The sequence below is a fragment of the Astatotilapia calliptera genome, chromosome 23 (assembly GCF_964374335.1).
Source record: "Astatotilapia calliptera chromosome 23, fAstCal68.1, whole genome shotgun sequence".
NCBI lineage: Eukaryota > Metazoa > Chordata > Actinopteri > Cichliformes > Cichlidae > Astatotilapia > Astatotilapia calliptera.
Window position 1 is genome coordinate 4,343,954 of NC_137443.1, and position 23,764 is coordinate 4,367,717.

Below are 23,764 nucleotides of genomic sequence, written 5' to 3' on the forward strand. Positions count from 1 at the left end.
TTTAAAACTGTTTCCCCTCTAATCTCCTCATCTGGACATCCTCCCCCGATTCTTTCCTTCCAGCAGGAGGCATGTTATCACAGGACAATGTGATCGTCTCGTTCTGCTGCATGCAAGACTCCAGATTTATATTGTTAAAAACTGCAATTTCTACTGGGATGCAAAATGAGATCTTCTTTATTTGTAAGCCTTGAAATTCGATAAATCCTCGACTCTCGAGCCAGTTCTCAGGAACTGACTTTGGAGTCAATTCAAGCCCTTTCGGTAAAAGGAGTTTATGAAAAATGAAAGTGTGCACTGCGAACATAACGTGTCATTTCATCCCAAGTGCATATAAAAACGAATTGGCTCTCTCTCCAGTTAATGATGGTTCATTTTCCCATCACTTGCACTTCTCCCTGAGGGTACAGCAGTCTCTCTAAACCAGGTATAGCTCTGGGACCAGTAACATTACAACTTGACGTCAGTCCTGTCAATGACTGCACACACCTGCTCTGTTTCTGATGGGTATTTGGCACTATCATAAGCTTTATATTTTGCAATAAAATATTTAGCCCTCAACCCGCAGCCTGTTCGCACAAGAATGTGAACACATTGCGCGGGCAAGCGCAGACATATAGAGAGATCACAAAGATCCGAACAAGTGCCAAGAATTAGTCCTGACTCGCTGTTTATTTATGACTCTGCTCTTGTTCAGTACCAGTGGGCAATAAGTGTCTGTTATCATTTCCACCTGAGAAAGCTCTTATCATCAAGTCTCAGCAGAGTCATTCATTAAACTGCTCACAGATCTAATCGCTAATTTTCTTTGTGAACTTAACATTGAGAAAAAAGGGGTTCAAAAGGCTACACGGGCATGGCTGCAAAGTAAGCTGCTTGTTTTCCACCAGAGTTTACATTCAAAGATAAATGAGCGTGACATATCACTCAGCTTCACCAAACAAAAGCAGAAGATTTTTCTGTGCGATGTAAAGCCGGAGACCAGAAGGACAAATCTATGAATTTGCTCATATGATCACATAATAATCAAAGTCTTAGTCTTTTTTTCTTTTTGCTTTTCTCCCTCTTCTCTTACACTTGTTACTTTCACATTATTAATGTTCTGCTTTTACCTTTACTCATCCTCTGGGATTATCACAAAGAGCCAAGTTTTTGTCTTCGTAAGCAAGTTTGCATTTGTTGGAAATGGTACTTGGCAGTAAAAGAGAACCCCTGAGCTCCGAATGAATGACAAATCAGAGCAGAGATGGTTGTGAAATAGTAAACAGTACATTCCTAATATGGGCAATTTGTACTAACTATGAGGTTTTTTGCAAAAGAAAACAAAGAAAACTGCAATTATAGTGGACTGCATGCTAAACATATGTATGTGCACCTCCCTGCTTATTCTCTTTCCTAATCTCTCCACCAGAGAAATAAAAGTTCCCCAAAGTCGTTACCTTTTAAACCACCTCACTTTAAGACATGATAAATGGTTTAGTTTTAGTTTGATATCAGCATGAACAAAGACCCTTAATTTATATTTATTATTGCATAGCCAGCTGCTTTTATCTGCACTGATTGGTTTCAGTATGCAGCTGCTTGTTTGTTTGAAGCCATTGAATGTGAGCGCTCTTCCAAGGAAAGAAGAGAAAGTTAAGTGTCTGTCAAATAGGAGCAAGACGTAACACGTCTCAGGGTTTAATTTCTTAAAACTACAACAAATGTTCAGCACTTTTGTTACCTGCAGCACAGACAGCTGTTTAAAGTCTGTCACGTAAAAACTGAGGAGGATGAGCAACATTCACCTTCAGAGTTTAGCTGCGGCTCTTTGAACATTAACTAGTTTACTTTTCTCACAGAAATATGATTTGAACCGAGAAGACAATCGATTGTGAAACTCTGGCAGCTTTATGAGGACGAGTAATGAAGTTTGTCTGTTTCCTGTACTCAACCGTTGTTGATTACACCAACACTAAAGTATGCATCCTTATCTGAACTTGGTGATTCATGTGAGAGCTAAATTATTATCTCATTGAAAGGATTTCAGCGTTAAAGACATAATAATTTCTGATCTACTGGGATCAGCAGTTAAAACCAGTCACCCCAGTGGGCACTGACCTGTGAGTGTTAGCAGAGCATATACTCATATTCAAAGAGAATTTTCCAGCTTCAGATATCTTCATTTCTCAGTGGTCTTATCAACACAGTGCCAAATATAGAGACCTCTGCTTCTCTTCACCAAGCACTGGTATTAAGAGGTCAAGTTAAGCTCTAAATTATGACAAAATTTGTTGAGCAACTCACTGATGAAGCCGACTATCCTTCCATGCTGGGAAAATTAAAGACAAAGTTTTCCATTTTTTGTGTCCTACATTTGAGTGAACAAAGAAGAGGAAGGATTTTGTTCCAGCTTGAAGAAATTAAACTAACTAACTAAACTGTTGACTCTGCGAATCAGCCCCAGAAATACTTAGAGAACAAACAAACGAGTGAGTATTACGTTTTTGAAGAAAAATGTTTCTGCCTGCTCGTGTAGTTTATTGATCAGTCTTCCTGTTTTATGGAGGCTAATGTCATGTCCTCATGTCGAACATGTCTACACACACTATTGCACAAGCTTGAAAGTAAACAGTTGAATAAAAGGAAAGGGAAAAAAATGTGAGTTGAGGATTTGGGGTGCGGGTGTGGGAGGATTAAGGACCTGATTAAAAAGATACTTGGCTGTGTTTTCACTCAGGGACATGTGGTTTAGATAGACCATGATACCCTGAAATTGGTGCTGACGTCTGGAGACATTTCCCAATACATCCATCACGTTCTTCGAAATGACTGACGTCTCGATGTGTGAGGGATGAACGTTGTCCCCGGCTGCCAGATGTTGCAGGAGCTGCAAGGCTGGATCATAAACTGTTGGAAAACAGTTGGCCCCAGACCTCCTGGACCCTCAAAAGACCACTTTCTGCTTTTTGGTTGTACTGCAAGATTAATTAATCAGATTCGCTGTCGACTGGGGCTTCCATTAACACATGTTGTGATCCTTTGATGCTGAAGAGACCTGTGCCAGAATTTTATTCAAATACATTTTGTGTAAACTTTATTGTTCACACATGGTGCGTAAAAATGTAAAGAAGTTTCAATCTGTAGACTTCTGTGTGGGTGTTTTATCTATAAACCTTAACGCAACATTCCTCCAAAAAGGAAAGCTTGTCCTAAATAAATTAAAAGGCTGCTGTAAAACAAAATGAGGTGATAAAATGCACAATGAGGCCAGTTTTGGTGATATAATAGTTTCTCCTTTTAAGGAGGTCTTGAATATATTCTTTCCTAACATGCTAAACTCACTTGTCACTTTATTAAGTACACCTTGTTAGTACCAGGTTAGGCCTCCTTTCTATACTGCACAGATTCAACAAAGTGGTGGAAGCATGCCTCAGAGATTTTAGCCCATATTGACATGATAGCATCGCAGAGTTGCTTCAGATTTATCGGCTTAACCTCAATGACGCAAATCTTCCATTTCAAAACATCCTAAAGAAGCTTTATTGGACTGAGGTGTGGTGTCTGTGGTGTTCCTTTGAGTACAACAGACTCATTGTCATGTTAAAGAAACCCGTTTGACACGATTTGAGATTTGTGACATGGAGGTTTATCCTACTCGAAGCTGCGATCAGAAGATGGGTACACTGTGGTCATAAAAGGATGGACATGGTCTACAACAAAACTCAGGTAAGCCCAATGGTACCAACACCACAGCACTGGTACTACACGGCCGATAGAAAGAAAACATCCCCCCTACCATTACAGTAGCACCACCAGCAGGATTAGTCTATTGGCTTCAAGGTTAGACATGCTGTGCATTCAGAACTGCTCTTCTGCACACCTTGGCAGTAACAAGGGGTTATTTAAGTTGCTGTCACCTTCCTTGGAGGGCTCAACCCGGGGTTGCTGTCATGGCCTATTAAGGGCTCTGTTGGCTCTTAGGTGACTGTTTCCTCTCGGCTGTGTGCAGCGGGGCTGGGGGAGGGTCTGTGCTGACGGATGTGTGTTACTGACCTGGTAGCCTGGCTGCCCCTGGGTGGGTCCGGGACGGGCGTGGGGTTCTGGGGGTGCTCCATCTCTGGGCTGGGGCCCTGGCTGGGCCTTGGGTCTTGGGTCCTGTTTGGTGTGTTGCCGGGTTGTGGGCGGCTGGGTGTATGGGGGCCCAGCCCTGGCGCGGGGTGCTGCCAGTGCATTGAGCCACCTGGGGGGCTCTTCAACTGGTGGGGGAGGCTGTTACATCTTGCAGGAGCTCTCCTCTCTTCAGGAACTCACTCTGCAGGAGGAGGAGATATAGGAGAGGTGGAGGAAGATCTCAGCCTGGGTGTCTATTGTCTTGTGTAGTCTGGAAGATGAGTGGATGAAGGGGTGGGTGCAGTTTTCTCTGAGGTGGGGTCGTGTAGGCTGTCCTGGGCTCTGCGGGGCCAGGCGGCGCTGCTGAACTGGGCCCCGGTCAGGATGGGCCTGGGACCCCTTTCCCTGGCGGGTTGCAGAGTATGGGGGTGCCTACTGGGGTCAGTGTGGGAGCTGGCCTCAGGGAGGGGTCACTTGCCCCTCCCTTCCTTCCATCTCCAGCTGCCTCCCCCTTCCCGCTCCACCACAATAACCCACACATGCAGGGCCTTCGGGTAAAGGTGTGTCACCAGGGTGCAGGGGAGGCATCCCCCCCTCTGTCCCCTTCTGGCTGCCTCTGCCTCAATTTTATCCCACAATTTAGACATTCACATTACTCACACTCTCATTACACATACATATAGGATCTTGGGGGTGGGCACGCTACACGGAATCCAAATTACCATCAGGGTGTACACCTCACCCCTGGCGTCGTTGCCCACCTCTCAATTTTAAATACACGTAGACATTGAGGGCTATCAGGAGGGGCTATGCGCTTACATGCTGCTCTCTGGCAGGTAGCTCCATGCCCTCCTAGGTTTTAAATGCACCTTAGAACACACATGCATCAACACTACATATGAGCGGGCGGAGGGAGGTTTGGAGTCTTCTCTCACCCCCGTTCTCTGTGGCCTGCTGGAGTGGGGGGCTAGGAGGAGGAGTTTGCCGTCCGACTGCGGTCTGGAATGTGGGGCCTCCCTGCTGCTGCCGAGTCGGGGCGGTCTGCTTCTCCCCACCGCAGGGAAAAGGGTAACACCACCTGGGTCTGGGTGCAGTTTCCCGCTCCAGGGGCAAGGGTACCTAGACCTGGGGTATAGAGTACGCTTGGGGAGTGTGATTGTGTGTACAGCGTCTCTTTGTGTCTGTCTCGACGTTGGTTGAGTGTGGAGTAATTGCACATGAGAGCATGAGGGTGGGAATGGATGTTTGTATCTGTGTGTGCCTGTATGTCTGTGTCTATATGTCAGGTTGGGTATCAGACGCCACCTCTCTGGGGACATCTCAGGCCCTCCAAGGTATGGAGGCCTATCTCCCACCACCACTTCCCCTGCCAGTGGCGGACTCCCTCAGACATCGGTGCATTGGTGGTTCTTTGTGTCCGGGGGTGGGGGTCCAGGTACACACCGGCTCACTCCTTGGTGGCTGCTTGTAGGAGCCTGGAGCCTGGGGTTCGCTCGGGCCACTTCAGGGGTGGGGTGCCCTCAGCCTCTTGGCCTGGGGCTCGGTCACTCAGGCACAGCTGGCTGCCGGCAGAGCTCACGGGCGCGTCACTGCAACTCCCCCTGGCTTCTGCTCCGCGGCTGCTGAGTGACCCCTCATCTGGGGCTCTCCTCAGCTCTTTCTGGGACAGTGGTGCGGCTGCTCCTCTGTTGGTCTTCCTTGGTCTCTTGTGTTCTGGGGGCCTCTGGATGTCTGGAGTTTTGATCTCCTCCATACCTGCTTCATGCCCCGGAGGACGGGGCTGTGGCCCCCCCCCACACCCTCTAACAGATCATTACATGAAGGAACCTTTTAAATACAAGCGTGCTCATGCTCACAGGTGTACACACGGGTGATCACACACACAAACTACACCCTTTTTGGCTCCTACCTCAAAGCACACTGTGCGCTGTCGATCTTACGTGCTGCACAATAATTTTTAGTATTTACTGTTACATTCACATAGATCATCGTGATGTTGTTTATTATGTTGCTCTTTTTTTTTCTTCTGCTTGTTTTCTCTTTTTCCTTTCTCCACAGGTGATCCAGGTGATTGATATATGTATTTTCTTTCTGCTTATTTTGTTTGTTTTTTGTTTTTTGCCCTTTATCCCCGTCCCTGTTTTTCATTCCCTCTTTCTTTCTCCCCTTTCTTTTCCCCAGTCAAGTCTGTCCCATATTTAGCAAGTGAAAATAAAATAAGTAATAAAAGGTGAATCAAATAGACCAATACCGCAAGGCTGGGATGGTCCATTTGGTAAAGTAAATCCGTTGGGCATCTTTCTTCGCCTTTAGACAATAATTCTGATGGCAAAAGAGCCAAACGGGACAGGCAAAAAAAAGAAAAAGAAAAAGTTGCTGTTACCTTTCTCTCCATTTGAAGCAGTCTAACCATTCTCCTCTGACCTCTGGTATCAGCAAGACATTTTTCCCAGGAGAACTGCTGCATGCTGGATATTTTTCTCTTGTTCAGATCATTTTCCGTAAACCACACGCACAGTTGTGTGGGAAAATCCCAGCACATTAGCAATTTCTGAAATACTCAAACCAGCATGAGCAGCACCAACAACAATGCCACACTCAAAATCACTTAAGTCTTCCTCATTCTGATGCTCAGTTTGAATTTTGGGTCATCTGACCACATTTATATGCCTAAATACATGATTATTATATGCATTAGGAGCTGTACCTAATAAGGTGACCTGCTATCATATATAATAATGCACTTTTCTGCATTTTCTGATACTTTTATTTCTATTACATTTGACGTTTAATACATATATAAAAGCTATGCTTCATTTGATTTTTATAGTTTTGTATTTACTAAATCGCTTTTTATCAAGTCTAGTTTTGAGTTTTTCACTTAAGGACTTGTAGTTAAAACCAAAAACTATCGCTATTTTTCCCAAGTGAATTTCAGCAGGTTTCCTTGAGTTGTGACTGGTAATTAAATACATCCTCATGGGATGACTGTGAGTAATACGGACATCTCACTAAGAATGGAAACACACTCGAGCTTTTCATTGGCAGCATGTACTGCTGTTTTAAGACAGACGTGAAGTATGTTAAGTTTGTGCTTTAATCCCATCTGGATTGAACGGTTGAGATAACGCATTCACTTTTATCTTAATGATGTTCTCATCAAGCTAGTGAACACTGGATTTAGTGCACAGTAGAACAAATAGCTTCTTTTATAGCTTTGACAGATGGCTCATGTAGTCAATTATCAGCTGAAGCTGAGGGTAAAAAAATATGTTCGAGATTACTGGACCAAAGGCGAGTTGGCCTCCTTTTACTGGAATCTTCCGGAAAACACTAGAACAAAGCAAAATGATTTAAAGCAGCTGGATGCATTTCTAATTAATTATTCACTTTTATGGAAACCAGAGTTTTTGTTTGCATTTGGACTTTATTTGCAATAGAAAAACACAGAGTACAATTAGAGTGCTGATACAAAAATTAGGAACTCTGTCGTAGATATATACGTATATATAAAAACAAAACAAACTCAGCTTAGTCTTAAAGTGTTTTTTTGCACACGTTCTTTTCTCACATACAGAATACATTTATTCACATTTCAAAGCTGCCAAAGAGTGGCTCATTCCTAGCAGGCGCTACACATCACAGAGAAGGGAACACTATCATAGACTGTTCATATAAAAGACTTTTCGTTATACTGGATATAACTTTAAGAATACAGTTTGTTTCTGTATCAGAGAACCGTGTACATGATTTACATTCACCATCAGCAACAGGAAATGCCTAATCTACTGAAACACAATCCATCTCGTTAAAGATGATATACGATGCCTGACAGAGGCCTGAAGAGACCGCTGTTCTCTCTCTCCTTCTGTTTTTGTTCCTTTTGGTGGCCTACAAAGACACAGGGTTTATGATGATTAATGTGCATTGTCACTGAGAGTGTATGTCATTGTGAGAGTATGTTTTGTATCTTTTTACCTATTGCGGATTTAGCCTCCCCATCTCCTTCTTGACCCATTCGTCATTTGGGTTGGCGCACACAGGTTTTGGCCTTCTCTTCATCGTAAACCTAAACATACACATGGACGTCATTATTTAGAGATGTCAAGTCGTGGACACACATGTGGATCAGTCACTTCCTCAGTAAACAGGACTTTTGCTAATTTATTATGGTGGAATTTAACGATGTGCGAACAGCAAATGGTCAGCAAGCGTCAAAGGTTAAGGACTTAAAAATTGATACTCACAAAATTGCTTTGATGTTGCAGTCACCATCTGATTCCTGCTTGGTGTAACGGATGATGTTTGCCTTCTTTCTGATTTCTTTGACGTAGCCGAGGCAGCAGTTCCCGTACGAGCCTGTAAAGTAAGTTAGAGATTTATAAACTATCGCACTTGAAAATGTCGCTCTTGGGGAAGTTGAGCAATCACTGTGTGTGTGTGTGTGTGTGTGTGTGTGTGTGTGTGTGTGTGTGTGTGTGTGTGTGTGTGTGTGTGTGTGTGTGTGTTTCGTTGCCCAAAGCCTATGAAAACAAACGTAACTTTCTCTTTTTGGTCCCGATTTAGTCCTGTGTTATTTTTTTGGACTATTTACTAGAACAAAAAAGGAAAATATAATGTCTAAGAATCCATACATCCACGATAAAGAATTTATATAACTGGGCCTTTTGAGGATTTTAACAGATCTGGACCTCGGCCAGCAGTGTCCGGGAGAATTTCCATGTTGCCCAATAAAAGTAGCACAGATCTATTTCGGGAACAGAAACAGAGTTTTTGGCATCAGCGAGCGCATGCCATCTAACTGCCTTTCACGGTCTTATCACCTTATCTTTACCATCGCTGAATGTATTTTCCGCTGGATGAAGCAGCCTTGTGTAAACGCCAAGCCAAAATGCTTATACTGTAATTTATATATATTTAATTTTTATTACATTTCAGTAAAGCTACTTTTTTGATGTAAAACGAACTGTCATATTTGGCAGAGGCTGCAACTGATTTCACAGCATGCACTAAGAAAAAAAAGAAAGAAAACGCCAGCTTTTGTTAAGACGAGGAGTCCTTCCAGGATTTGTTAAATGCAGTGGCAAATTGGGGTCCAAGAACCCATCAAGGGGGAAAAACGGGCATTCAGTGATTTCAGAAAAAACACAGCATTGAAAATTGGTTGAGAAAAGACTGCAAATGCCCTAAAACCTGACAGCGGTGGTCTTACATGAAAAACAGAGCTGCGCTAAAGTCTAAAAATACTGGAAATTCAATGACTGCTTTTATATTTTGGCTAAAAAAGTATTAGGATCCTTTTAGATTCTTACAGTACACAACTACTAAAAAGATCTACACATATAAATGGATCAAAAGTATTGATTATTTAATGTCTGTATTCCTCTAATGTTACAGCTGCGTCCAAAAACGACAGTTTCTTAGACATAAACATCCATTATTTTATGAATTTGTTTTATCTTTAACTTTACTTATTCTGTTGCTGCTTAAATCTGAAGCAAAGTCGCCACATGAAGTCAAGATGACAGATTGCGCTTAAAGCGTTGTGATAAAGGGCTCAGAGCGGAAGCATTTATCTCGTTCACTAAAACGTTTTAAAGAAATGTGGCATGGGGAAATGATTAAAACAAGACAGCACATAGTAATGCTCACTTCAAACCAACTATGGGTGCATATTTTTACTGATCCACTTATCACAGATAGTGCTTATCAGCTACTGTAAAAATCTGCATGGTTGCGTTTCGGTGCATTCTGTAAACATTCCAAATTTAAACGAAAATGTTGCAGTTTGTGACGTGAAACCAGACCATTTTTGTTGCACTTACCTTGTGCGAGACTCAGGTACATGCAGGCGAAGAGCAAAATCAAGATAAGAGCGTGAAACTTCATGGCTGCCGTTGTTCTTCCTGCTGTTGCTGCTGTTCTTGATGTGTTGTTCACTGCACAAACACAAGGAGACAAAGAGCAAAGTCAAACTGAAAGTTGGAGCTAGACTCTATCACTCCCACTGCTTTGAAAATGTTGGGCAAACATTCAATTGTTTTCCAAAGCATATCCCTCCCCTCAAGCTCTTGTGAAAGAATACAGTCGTGTCTTTGACCCCTGTCAGGCTTCCAGCTGCTGACAGCTGTTCCTCTTCAAGCACTCTGAGTGATGTTTTGCAAAAAAGCGGGAGTTACAGCTAGAACCCCTACTCTTTTGTTATCGCTCAGACTGGCTTAACCTCAATACATGTGGAACACATAAAAACATTTCTATAAAATCCAGATTGTGAAAGATCAGCACAAGCTGCTTGTTTTATCAGCCTTCAGAGAAACGTACCTGATCACATCCAGTCTTTCAAAAGATGTCCTAGAAGGAAAAATGTTGGTCCATATAAGAGCAGCACTCTTATATTGCACATCATGCTGTGCCCTCCCCCAAATTATCTTGTGCCACACCCACTCAGAATTGTCAGCGCTCCAACTTCATCCCTGAATGCCACTTGTTTTGGAGTGGGCAAAGGGAATCTCACGCTCGTCAACACACATGTCAGTACCACCCAATGACAGTTGGTGTTAAGCAACTGACTCACACCCCATGTACAACAATGCCTTTCATGATAATGCATCTCGCGAATCGCCAAACTTCCTCGCAGACAAGGTGTGCCTGACAAAAATGAAGATAAAATTGGAGTTTATCTATTTCAGTCTCACACTGGCTGCACCGCATGTTTAGGACGGAGTCATGCAGGGGGTCTTGCATGAAAATGATCGCCTTCAAAATTATATGTTTAGAGAACAAGACCAAGGAGAGAGGTTTGGCTTTGGGATTTACAGTTCTTCACACAAACACTGATCCAGTCTCACAGCACTAAAGCTTTCCAGATGTATGACAGCGGCCAAAGTTGGTTTACTGTGTGTTTTCTAATACCAGCTGCAACCATTTACTGTTTATACCACTCCTGAGAAGAGATTCTTTTTGGTGCTACATGAGAAGTTGTCATAAATTTTACCCATCCAGTCCAGATCCTTTATCTCATGCTGGGCTTTTCTGTCTAAAGCCATTTTACCACCTGTGTCCCTTTAAGCCACCGTACTTCTGATTGGCTGCTCCTTGCAAACAGACGATTTGAACAGCAGGTGTTGGGGCTCCTGTGCTCTCACTGTTTCATACATGACCATACTACAGAAATCTATTCTAAACAACAACACAGAGAGCCAAGATCAGAAAACCCTTCTAACTGGAGCTCCAGGCTCACAGTGATTACTTGTACACAAGTTGACTTGATTATATGAAACTTTGGCCAAGTATAACATAAGCATCCGCTACTAAACTAGTATATACATGCAAAAACAAAACAAAAGACGAAGAGCATGGCAGGTTCCCTTTGATACATTGAACTTTTCTGCTTTTTGTCAATCTTTATATTACTTTCCAGGAAGGCCTAGATCACACTGCCAGGGATAATATTCTAGTGGTAAATATTTGTGCTCTTGGTGTTGGAGCCAAGAAGCAATCATGTAAATACCACCGAGTGGCTAAAACATGGGAGTTCCCAGCACAAACAAAGAAGATACGAACACACTGTCCATTTTTTAGTACACACTGTTGAAGAATGAGTCCCTCTTGCATCCTCTGAAACACGCTGATACAAACAAGATTCTCAATATGCATCTATCAGATGGCGAACGTCCTGCAGGTCTGTGGCTGCAACATGTGGCTACTTTATAAATTTTACTTCTGAGTCTATCCACTTTCTTAGCTGCATATCCAAGTCAGGATTGCAGGGGCGCTGAAGCCTGGACAGGTCCTCAGTCCAGAGAGCCAGACAGTTATTCACACCTAACCTAAACCTAACAAACATGCCTTTGGACAGTGGGAGAAACCCGGGGGCTGCTTTCTTAGATACCATATATCTGTATTCAGCAAATATCTGATTGTGAATCAGTCACCTCCAAATATGCAGCTATAAAAGCCCTCGCGTTTCGTGGGCCCTGGAACCCTGTTCATGGGAATTTCCTGGCTTTCATCAAGAACATTTATGAGGTCAGGCGTGGATACCAGGTTAAAAAGGTCTGAAAACGCTTGGCTCGCAGTCAGAGTTAGATGATATTAGTGTCTACACTCTGGCCAGACTTCTACACCAAAACTGGAAAAAGGATTTAGCTTCATTGACCTCGCTTTGTGCTTGAGGGCTGTGTCATTTCCAACAGGAAACAGGGCTTTCTCTTGACTTCTTAAAAATAAGCAAACACACACTTTCTAATTTCCTGTATATCACAGTAAAGTAAATGCTTGTACTTTACTCGAGAGGCCAACACTCACATTTCTAAAAATTGCTGTGTTCTTTTCAAGGACTACGAATGTCAAGGGCCAAAGTGGAACTCAATGTTATTTTTTAGCCTTAGGCTTTTCCTTCTGTGACATGTCGGCATGTCTGTAACGAAGAAAAGGCTTACCAGAACAAACCATGCCACGAAAAACAGCCTCGGAGTGAAAACACGGGGGCAGAAGCGAGGATTTACAGAACTTCGTTTTTTTACTCTGGGTGCTGCATTCAAAGTACTTCTTGAGTAAAGTGCAGATAAATGATCTGCAATGTGACAGAATATCATAACTAAAAGCACAAACTGCACAGTGGCCCTTCTCATTGCTGGGATTTTAGGAGTTTGACAGTGTAGGACTATGGTGCAGATTCTTATTTAATTAAGTTTTATTCTAACTGTTGCATATTTATACCATGTCTCACAGTATTGCATTTCCCATTCTTAGGATTTTATCGCTGGCTGTCATAGTAAAAGACCGAAGTAAAAAAAAGTATTAACAGGAAACCTACCAAATGTGCCAAATGTAGCAAATGTAGCACACTTTTCAAGTGTGGGGAAGAAGAACTGCATTTCAGCAGGAAGAGGTGTCCAGCAGAACCTCATCGAGGATTGGATAATTCAAACTACAGGAGAAAGCATACAGAAAGCAACGATGTGCAGATTTGGCACAAACGTATCACAGGTGAAAAGAGTTGAGAGGAGAAGAAATGCTCAGTGCATCATGGGAATTCCCTCCAGCAGCCCGAACCTAAAGCAGCATAACTAAGCTAAGCTTTTAGAACAACCTGATAATCGATGACAAGAGTCTGGACTAGATGGAACAAATGCATGGACGTTATTCAGCAGCGAATAAAGTGGAGCTAATTTGTTTTTACATTTTGTTTATACGGTTTCTAACTTAAATCTTAACACGCAAAGCAAAAGCAGTTCAGACTCATATAGTGCCAATCTTCATGTATGATAAAGACAGGACAACCTTCTTGTGTAATAATGCTCTCCCGTGCCAAGAAGTACAAGAAATGATACAGCCAATTGGGAACAATGTTATTATAGTTGTTACTTTCGTTAACTGGGGGAAAAAAGACTTGTGAAAAAAAATAACTGAAGAGATAAAGTGTACTTTCAAAGCTACCAAAATGAAAACAGTCTTTGGCAGTTCGGTTAAAAGTGACAGCACAAACTGCTTGTTGAGGCAAATGTTTACTGAGGCTTGAACTGTCTACATGACAGTAAGTTGACTGTTTTCACAAAGTGTTGTGTAACACCTATTTCTGCACTCTTGAGAACTCTTCCCTGACAAAAACCCTTTATATTAAAACATGCTAAACAGACTGACAGTTAAGCTAAAGAAAAATAAACACAAAATGAGAAAACTGCTAGCTGGAAACAAAGCCTGGGTGATTTAATATTTGCTTCAAATGCTGACAAAACCGAGCCGCTGAACTGTTCGTGCTTCACTATAGTTGATGCACGAACAGTCTTTTGAGGCAAGAACCAGACCGTTGCTTCCACCGTTGTGTCAGTCCTGGATTATGGTCATGTTATTTACGTGTATTTGCATGCATCTTCAGAATGTTTACATTCTGTCTATCATGGAGCACGGAGATTTATTACAAACCTTAAAACTCTGACGCACCACTGTATGTTGTATGCTTAGGTCGATGGTTTGCTTTGTCATTTCATAGACTCTCTCAACCACTGCTGTGTTCTTATTTATAAAGCTATTCTTGCTAGATCGCATCCTAATTACAGAAAAATGTGGGAAGTTATTGTCTTAGGTCCCCAGACCTATACCTTCTGTCTGTTCCAAAGATTCACAATGAATTTAGAAAAAGCATTAGGAGAATTCGAATGCAATTGCAACTGTTTCCCTCTGGAAACAGCTCCAAAGTTAACAAAACACTTAAGGGACTGATCTCACTAAATGAATTCAAGGTGATTGTGAATGATTTGACTGTAGAGGTTTTGTCTGAACGTGATTCACTTATTTCTTTGGCCCAATGCGATGATGTTTATTGATGTTTCAGAGTTCATAGCCACTGAGGTTCACAAACTTTGGTTGTTTTTGTGTTGTATTTGCTTATCGGCTGTATTTTAGTGTTGTTACTTTGCATATTTTTTTGTTGCCTGTGTGTGTGTGGGTCTGTATGTTCTAGGTTGTGCAACTCTGTTGGCTGTACTTCTGTCTTTCTTGGTCAGGGCGTTCTTGAGAAAGAGACTTTTAAATCTTTAAAGAATCATAGTTTCCTGGTTAAATAAAGGATAAATAAAACAAAAAACAAGTGAAAACAACAAATCTAAACTAAACTTAATTAAAAACTAATTAGAAAATACAAAATCATAGAAACTATTAACTAAAGCTGTTACCTATAAAAAGTCAAAAGTATTAGAAAATAAATTGGAATTAAATGCATGCAAGTTTAAATAAAGCATTAGCGACATTATACACATAGTGTCAGTTAATTAGGTACATCTCTTTAATGCACATATATAATCAGTCAATCAGATGACAGCAAACCAGTACATTTAAGAATGTTGATGAGATGACCTGCTAAACTGAGCATGAGAATTGGGAACCAAGATGATTTAAGTGACTTTGGCATCGTTGTTTTATGAGTATTTATTAAACTAATGGGATTTTTCCACACAACCATCTCTAGGGTTTTACAGAGAATGATCCCCAAAATAGAAAATATCAAGTAAAGTTCTCTGGGGGAAGATGCTTTCTTGATGCAAGAGGTCAAAGGAGAATGACTAGACCGCTTTGGGCTGATGGGAAAGCAACTCAGATAACCACTCATTAAAACGAAGGTATGCAGAAGAGCATCTCTGAATGCACGGCATGTCAAACCTGGAAGCAGATAGGCAACATGAGCAGAAGATCACAACAGGTTCCACCACTGTCACCTAAGAACAAGAAACTGAGGCTACAGTTTGCACAGGCTCACCTGTGCATATTGGCACTCTTTTGTTGGTGCATTGTTTATACACCACAGCCTACCTGAGTGTTGTTGCTGAGAATGTCCATCCCTTCATGACTGCAGTGAACCCATCATCTGATGGCTGCCTCCAGAATGATAACAGTCCATGTTACAAAGTTTAGGTCACCTCAAACTGGTTTCTTTAACATGGCAATGACTCACATGAACTCCACAGTCATTACATCTCAATCCAATAGAGCACGTTTGGGATTTGGTGGAACAGGAGATTTTCACTGTGGATGTTCAGCCAACAAATCTGCAGCAACTGTGTGATGTTATCATGTGAATATGCACCAGAATGTCTTAGAACTATTTTCAGGACCTTGCTGAATTCACGCCACAAAGAATTAAGCCGGGCACTGAAGGCAAATGAGTAAATGCCTTGTTAGTAATGTTTAGACACCGCCATCCAGTGGTGGGACTTGTTCGGTGCAAGAATCCGCTCCATGAATCCAGTGCGGTGCGCTGGATGTCACTCCATGTTGTTATCCGGACCAGCTCTCTCATTCCACCGCCGCCGCTATGTGGGCGTGACACACCGGCTTACGAGTAACAACCAAACCAGCTAGTCAGCGCGGAGTGCAAGTCATCCTGACCACATCATTTTGACAGTGCCGGTGGGGGTCTGTGTTGCAGTGTGCTTGTCCAGCAGTCAGTGACGGAGTGACAACACTACTGATGTCACATTTCACCGCAGCCAACTAAACAGTTTAGCAGCTTGTTAGCCTAGCGTCCGAGAGCACATGGATTCTCAAAACACTACCAACACCAACACTGAGGCGAAGATGCTGCTGAGTCACGCGAAGACCTTCAGGCTCCACACCGGGAATCTGGTCAACCGAAGTCGCCTGAAAAAGAAGTGTCCGGGCTCTCCCAGCGAGGAGGTAAAACATAACAAGACGGTTGGAAACGGCAGTGGCATGTAGCCCGTTAGCTTAGCGCCTAGCTAATTATTCAACCTGATATTGATACCGACGAGTGGTAACTGATAGGCCTGGGTAAGGTTACACATAGAGCTTATATGAAGAGAAATATGACTGAAATACATTCGAAAATATGCATTTCATATCCCATCCGTCCATATTTAGACGCATATGTGGGCTAAAGTGGTGTAGCTCATCAGTTTCACTTTAATTTTACTAGTGTGTTAAAGGTTCGTAGTGTAACCAACTTTACGATCCGGCCTAAGGTAAAAGTTTACAGACACGAGGCTGTGAAAACCACTGTAAATACAGACCCGAGAGCTTCAAACAGGTGTATTACCCGCAGGTGATATGATTAACTGACAGCCTGAAATGTGACAACAAAACCAGCACTTACAGTGTGCTCTACTCTCATAAAATGCTCATGTGTCAGTAATAAACATATTGATACAGCGGTTGATTGGTTTATGAGTCATTCACGGCTAAACAATGAACAGAACATGTCAGAGCTCCAGAGCCTAATAGTTACATAACTGTCTAAACATAAACTACTAATCTTCACTTTTGTTGAAGCTGTAACTGTTTAAACATTTCGTTTAATAAAATCCTTTGTCAGCATTTTGATTTAGTAGTTGAAAGTTGAATAGTTGGTGAACTGAATTGTTTACAGTGTTATATAAAGGCAGGACTGCTGGGAGGGTTTGGTTTCGACTTGTTCCTGATTCAGCACAGCATTCATTCATTAAATCCTCAAAAATAAAGACATGGCTTGCAGTTTTCTTGGCTACATTTTGGGTGTAACTTACCCTAAAGTGGCACTTGTAGTCTTTTTTTTATCAGCCATAGCATAGTGGACAGGTTGTTGTTGTTGTTGTTTTTTTGCAAATGGTGTGCAGAGCAGTGCATGTTGAATAGTGTAATAAGACTTTCTCCGTCCTGTATGTGTGTTTCTTCATGAAGTGTGATCCTGCGTTTGTCTTCTGTAGTCAGAATTGTGTTTAAGGTGGTTTGGTGGCTCTCTCTATATAAGATCTGCAATCAAAGACAACTTTTACTGCCACAACAGGGGAAAAAATGAGTTATCACAGGGTAGGCTTTTAAGGTCATTACTGAAAATCTGTTTTGGAACACGACACATGTGGCTAACTTCTCACAAAATGCTATAGGAAGCAAAATCGAGCTTTAGGAAGTAATTTTTTCGACACAGTCTTTTGCAGCCCTTGCCTTGCACAAACTATGGGCAGTGTTCAGTTATGTAATTTACTTCTGTAGGACAAATTACTACATGTGTGTTCATGTGTGGCCAACTTTGCAATCATGTGACCACCTTAAATAAGTTGTGAGCCTTTTGCCATTTGTGATATCTGACTGATATGAGCGAGGTGTCAAAGCTAAGGTTATTAAAGACATTTTTCAGCAGCTACAAATCCTGTTAACACTAGGAAGGCCCAGAGCCCAGCCATTTGGCTTTTCTACCTATAAAACCCGGAGAGTTGCCAAATGGCTTTTAGCTAGGCTTTAGCTTCAGCCAAGTGGAAGCTAAATTGGCTAGTCATTCATATGTAAATTGGGTTGTTACCTGGGAATTCTGGAGGGAGGGGAGTGGGGGTGTGTGATTGAGGGGGTGGGGGAGCTGCTAAAAGCTGTGCACAGTCACCAACTTGGAGTGTTTCAGTTTGATGCATTCTCAATCATCCAGGGAAATAAATCTCCAAAAGTCACCAACTTGGAGTGTTTCAGTTTGCCATCTTAGGGAGAAATCAACACACATGGGTGTATGTCCTTTGTTGCTGAGATTTATTGATAAAAACGGTACAAAAAACCAACCATTTGTACACATTTTTACAAATAATAATAAAAAGTGAGTGAGTACATTCCAACATTTTCAGCAATCACTCACAATCCTGGCACTGCCGTGGTATCTGTAGTCTGCATTTACCACATGTGTATCTGTTGCAGTGAACACATCGCACAGTGGCATGATTGTTCTTGCAATTGTGTTTGACCTGACACATGGCTCTTTTTCCAGGGCTCGGTGTGGAGGGTTGTGTCCGAAGCAACTGTTCTTTTCTTGCCTTCTTCGCAGCTACATGAGAGTGAGCCAACTCTCTTGCAAGCTCCACCAGGAAGTCCACCCGTCTTTCCTTCGTCCCGGTGCATGCTTGATACAGCACATGTGCATTCAGTGCTGCCATGTCAATCATGTTATAAAACACGGCAACTGGCCAGCGCCGTGTTCCTTTGCGGACAGTGTACTCCCGAACCATCTGGTCCATCACATCCACGCCACACTTTGTTTTGTTGTAAAGGGTGACCGTGTTTGGCTTCCTTTTGGTAGTGTTATCAGTCTGAACCACGCTGTGCATGCTGCTAAGAATATAGACTGTCTTCTTCCGTTTGGCCGCATACGCCGTCAACGTGGCAGCAGAGGTTGAAAACACCTAAGAAATAAGATAAATTGTTATTTCCATAGCCCTTTTACACACAATGAAACACATAAACATAGAACCACAAAAGACCTGCAACATACCTGAGTGGTGAATTCACTGCGATCTGTCTGTCTAGTGGATTGAGGAATTTCCCTGCGAATCTTGTTGACTGTGCTGAGGATGGTGGTTTTCCGTCCAAGAAGTTTTTGCGCAAGTGAAAGCGATGTGAAGAAATTGTCCATGGTAACATTTCTGCCCTTGTCTAGGAATGGTTCCATCAGCCTCATTACTACATTTTCAGAAAGTCTCTCCCCAGTGGGACGATTGGGGTCCTTGCCAAGATATGGGAAGACATTGCAAATGTACTTGGATTTTAGGTCGCAGGCCACCCAAAACTTGATGGGAAAAGGGTGTGATCACATTGATGCCACAATGGACGACTGATCAAGCCCTGTCACCCTTTACAACAAAACAAGGTGTGATCACATTGATGCCACAATGGACGATGCCACAATGGACGACTGATCAAGCCCTGTCATCCTTTACAACAAAACAGGGTGTGATCACAGGGCTTGGCTTCCTTTTGGTAGTGGACAATTGATCAGGAAGCCAAGCCAAGGTAAATGCAGACTACAGATACCATGGCAGTGCCAGGATTGTGAGTGATTGCTGAAAATGTTGGAATGTACTCTCACTTTTTATTATTATTTGTAAAAATGTCCTCCCTAAGACGGCAAACTGAAACACTCCAAGTTGGTGACTGTGCACAGCTTTTAGCAGCTCCCCCACGCCCTCAATCACACACCCCCACTCCCCTCCCTCCAGAATTCCCAGGTAACAACCTAATATACATATGAATGACTAGCCAATTTAGCTTCCACTTGGCTGAAGCTAAAGCTTAGCTAAAAGCCTACCAGCCATTTGGCTGGTGGCGGGTTTTAAAGGTAGAAAGGTAGAAGCCTGGGCCTTCCTAGTGTTAAACCAGTCACAGTTTGTCTTTCAAAGTCTCACAACACTAATGAACCTGTCTCACTCGTTCAATTCAAAACAACTGATGCAGCAAATGTCACAAATATCTTTGTGTTCATAGGTTAATAGGTTGACTTTTCTTTATATAAACAAAGCATTCAGTTCACCTTAAACTGGACCGATATTGGATACCTTTAAACTCGGTCCAGCTGATGTCATTACTTGTCATGTTTTCGGAGCAGCATATTCCAGCTGTTTGGGAGTCTGCTGATGAGCTCCAGCTGTCTGCATGTCTCATGGTCGTTGGCCTAACCGTAAGTCCGTTTTGATGTTTCAGCTTCGAGACTGCATTCAAGCCTCGCTGAGCGAATGGATTTCCACAACAAAGCTGTCATCCAAGGTGGGAAAACTATTTCAGCTTTCTAATGTTTCAGCCGTAGTAATTAACTCCAATATATAAACCAGTTTGTCAGAGAGTTTGTGCCTTTGGGTAATACACAGCTGCGATAGTCAGACCTGCAGTAGGTGAATGTCTCACTGTCAGTCAGATGGAGTCCAGTGCTTGGGAAAGTAAAATAACGCAATAGATGTAGATGGACATCAAAGAAATTCTCTAGGCTCTAGGCTGTCATGGTGAATGTTCATGCAGTGCTGCCTGCCAAAGGCGCCATACCAAATGTGCATCTGTCTGTTAGCTTAAGGGACTGGGGGGGGTGGGACGTAACCTTTTATGGAGGAGTTTTTTCCCCATTAACTTTAAAATAAATTGGAGGGCATTGGATGCAGTGTTTTTACCCTTTTATCATGGTCTCAAAATACTGAAATGAAATAAAGGAGGCTTTAGGAACTGTTGTAGTCAACCAGCTCTCCTGCTGAACTCACTCCCACTGTGGGTATTTTTTTGCTTGGATCAGCTAATCTGCCTCGGCTTATATCACGAGGCCCACCGGACTCAGTGGGAGGTTTGAAAGAGCTGAAGTAAGAGGCCTTAAATATATCCAAATGCAAGTCTCTTCTCGCTTATGGCCACCAATAAAATCTTTCAAGTTCACGGTTCAGCACGTGAGAAAGCTCCTCACCAGTGTCACCTGTCCCTCTGTCATATTTATGGCCTGAATGGTATATTTGTACATATGTACAACATACACATATAGTAAAAACCAGGTGAGACTGGCCGTGCCACATTTCTCATGTCGGATGAGGGCGGTGATCAGACCGCTTTTCTTTACTGTCTAATGCAGGACTTGACTGACACACTGGAGTTCTCCATACCAGAGGCAACAGACGCAATCACACCTGAAGAGAGAGAGGAGTTGAAGGTTTCAGGTCAGTGTTGGTTGCTGTCCCAGCAGAGAGCTGGATCAGCCAGTTACTCGCTGACCTGTAGGTACCTCATCACCCAGCTTGGCGATTTAAGCCAAGGGTCATGGTTGACGTTTTAGTCGACATGAACTTTGATGTCACCACACCTTTTTTTTTTTTTTTTTTTAATCAACACGTCCTCCTGTCGATCAGATAATATCCAAATTAAATTCCTGATTCAGATAACTAATGGATTAATTCAGAGCATCTCCACCTAATATCTGGCTGACTGCAGAATAGAGTTGGTAGTGATAGAAGTGGCAGTCAGCAGAGGAACCAGCTATTCATGCTTTGTTGTTTTCACAGTCAAGCTGTTCCTGCATGAGTCTGGTCAGTCTTCCATCAAAGACGCAGTGGAGATGGGTGAGCTTTAAATTTCTTCAACAAAAGTAAAAAACAAAAAGCTTCTTAAAACCTACAGCCTTATTTGTCTGTTATCCGTAGCCTGCCAGACGCTGGCAGTGTCCCAGCTTGACTCTGTTATCATTGCTCCACCCGGGCCCTCAGACGGCGACAGCCAAAGTTTGGCCCACCTTCAGCCAGCCTGGGAGGAGCTGGAGGCTCTGGTTAGAAGCAAGCAGATCGCCGCTATTGGCACCTCTGACCTGGACAAAGATCTGCTGGAACAGCTCTATAAGTGGGCTCAGGTCAGTGGGAAGCTTTGTATATGCGAGCTTTAATCTGTCATCGCCAGTCAAAAGTGATGCTGACTTCTGATTAGGATAGCACATGAGAACAACGATCTGTTATCTGCTACGATTCCCTCATCACCTTCCTTTTCTCGGAGCAGATAAAGCCCAGCAGTAACCAGGTCAACCTGGCCTCCTGCTGCGTGATGCCTCCAGACCTGACAGCGTTTGCTAAGGAGTTTGATATCCAGCTGCTGACGCACAATGATCCCAAAGGTAAAGATGTTGACGGCTGGACATATAGTTGTTTTTAAATTGTTACTAAGTAAAACTGGAATGCAGCTAATGTTTCTATAAATGCAACATTTATTCCAATTCAAGTTTTGTCCTAATTCAAATATTCAAACAAAATAGAACACTGAAAATTTTCTGAGCAGCTAAATCATTCCTGTAAGATTAAAAACGCATACCAGGGATGCAGGTATACCTGCAGGGTTGATAAGGTGACCCGGTAATCAGAGGCCTGGCTGTTTAACCCAGTCTCAGGCCATTTATTGCATGTCTTCCCCCTGCTCTGTCTCCCTGCTTTGCTGTCTCCTCTCCATGTCCTTTGTCCTTGGGCTGCTCAGTGGCTTTAGTGGGATGCTTGTGACTTCCCACTTTGTGTAGTATAAGTTGCATTCTGTAGTTTACAGTAAACTGTGACTGTTATTTATTTATTGAGTTTTAAACTGCTCCTTCTTTGCACTGATTTCTTTTTTTCCAGAGCTGATATCTGCAGACACGTTTCAGGAGGCGGTGCGGGCGGGAGCGCAGGACCTGAACATCGGTGACTGGAGGCTGGAGTGGGTCCTGCGCTACAACGTTATTGTCAAGAGCAGGGGCATCATCAAGTCTAAGGGCTACCTCGTCAGTGCAAAGAAGACAAGCACCTAGCACCCAAACTAGAGAGAGCGGGATGAAGCCATTTTCCTCCGTTTTTATTCACACACATGCAAAGTTACAGCTCTGAATAATGGGTGCTGCCAATCATTATGAATCATGAAGTCATTGTTTAACTGTACGGACGGGTTGCATCTTCCTCATCTGTGATTCATTCGGTTAAAGACACGCGGGTGTTCTTTACCACTGTCTCCATGAGATTTAAAGTCGGACATGAACGTGCAAAGATCAACTCCACTGTCAGCTTTGAGAGAAAAGACTGATAAATTGAGATTAACACATGGTGACTCACCGTGACTAGTAAGGTAACAGATCTGGTGTAAATCAGCGCACCAGAGGCCGCTTTAAAGGTGCTGCTCGTTAAACCTCCATGACGAAGGTCTCTCAACCATACTCTGATATGAAGTGCCTCGCATCTGCTCCTCCTGTTATCAACCCTGCTTTGTCTTCCCCGCGTCTGTGTGAATCATGCTTTAAATACCAGTCTGAGTGAAATAAGTGCTAAAGCAAGAGAAGCGTATGTGGAAAGAGGGAAATTATAACTTGTGGGGAGCGGGATTTTTCATGCTATATAATATTTACATTCCTTCGGTTATAAAACCGTTAACATGCGTGTGACGGTTGGGTACTCGGGTGGTGGTATGATGGGAGTCTGAATTAGACTTTAACCTGTAAAGCAGACAGACATGTGAGCTCATATAACTCTGTTCTGTTATGCTCTTTTTTTTTTCATTTCTTTTTTTTTAACCATGTACTTTTTTTTTAAGATGACATCAAAAATTTTACCCTCACCTCCCAATCTTGCTCATGAGATTAATCAGAGGGAGAGTATTTTAAAAGTAAATGACTTTTAAATGTGTCGTTTAAAAGCACTGGAATCTCCGTGCCGAGGAGATGTGAAAAAACTTTTGAGGAATACGTTTGTATTTGTGAATCGCAGACAGGGTCCAGGAGCTCCTCGGAATTTACTCGTACTGTAAAACATGTTTAACATTAAGTGTCTCCTGTAAGTATATCATGAATTGGGTGTTGATAAAATGAAGACCTGGAATCGACGGTGGGGTGAGGGGTTTAAAAAGATTGGGCTTGTGTAAATGTTAATGAAATAAAATAATTAACACTGGTGAA

General features: G+C 42.6%; 2 protein-coding genes across 2 annotated transcripts; one reads left to right on the forward strand and one right to left on the reverse strand.

The window, feature by feature from the left end:
- Nucleotides 1–7,499: 7,499 nt before the first annotated feature.
- On the reverse strand, nucleotides 7,500–10,570 carry LOC113016853 (C-C motif chemokine 20-like). Its single transcript, XM_026160009.2, has 5 exons — nucleotides 10,414–10,570; nucleotides 9,918–10,031; nucleotides 8,340–8,451; nucleotides 8,071–8,161; nucleotides 7,500–7,983 (listed from the first exon to the last, which is right to left on the reverse strand). The coding sequence occupies exons 2-4, from the start codon at nucleotides 9,979–9,981 to the stop codon at nucleotides 8,071–8,073; spliced, it is 267 nt and encodes an 88-aa protein (XP_026015794.2). The 5' UTR covers nucleotides 9,982–10,031; nucleotides 10,414–10,570; the 3' UTR covers nucleotides 7,500–7,983.
- Nucleotides 10,571–15,892: 5,322 nt separating this feature from the next.
- Nucleotides 15,893–23,764, forward strand: gclm (glutamate-cysteine ligase, modifier subunit). Its single transcript, XM_026159854.2, has 7 exons — nucleotides 15,893–16,266; nucleotides 20,041–20,103; nucleotides 20,945–21,029; nucleotides 21,372–21,428; nucleotides 21,510–21,712; nucleotides 21,856–21,970; nucleotides 22,461–23,764. The coding sequence occupies exons 1-7, from the start codon at nucleotides 16,126–16,128 to the stop codon at nucleotides 22,628–22,630; spliced, it is 834 nt and encodes a 277-aa protein (XP_026015639.1). The 5' UTR covers nucleotides 15,893–16,125; the 3' UTR covers nucleotides 22,631–23,764.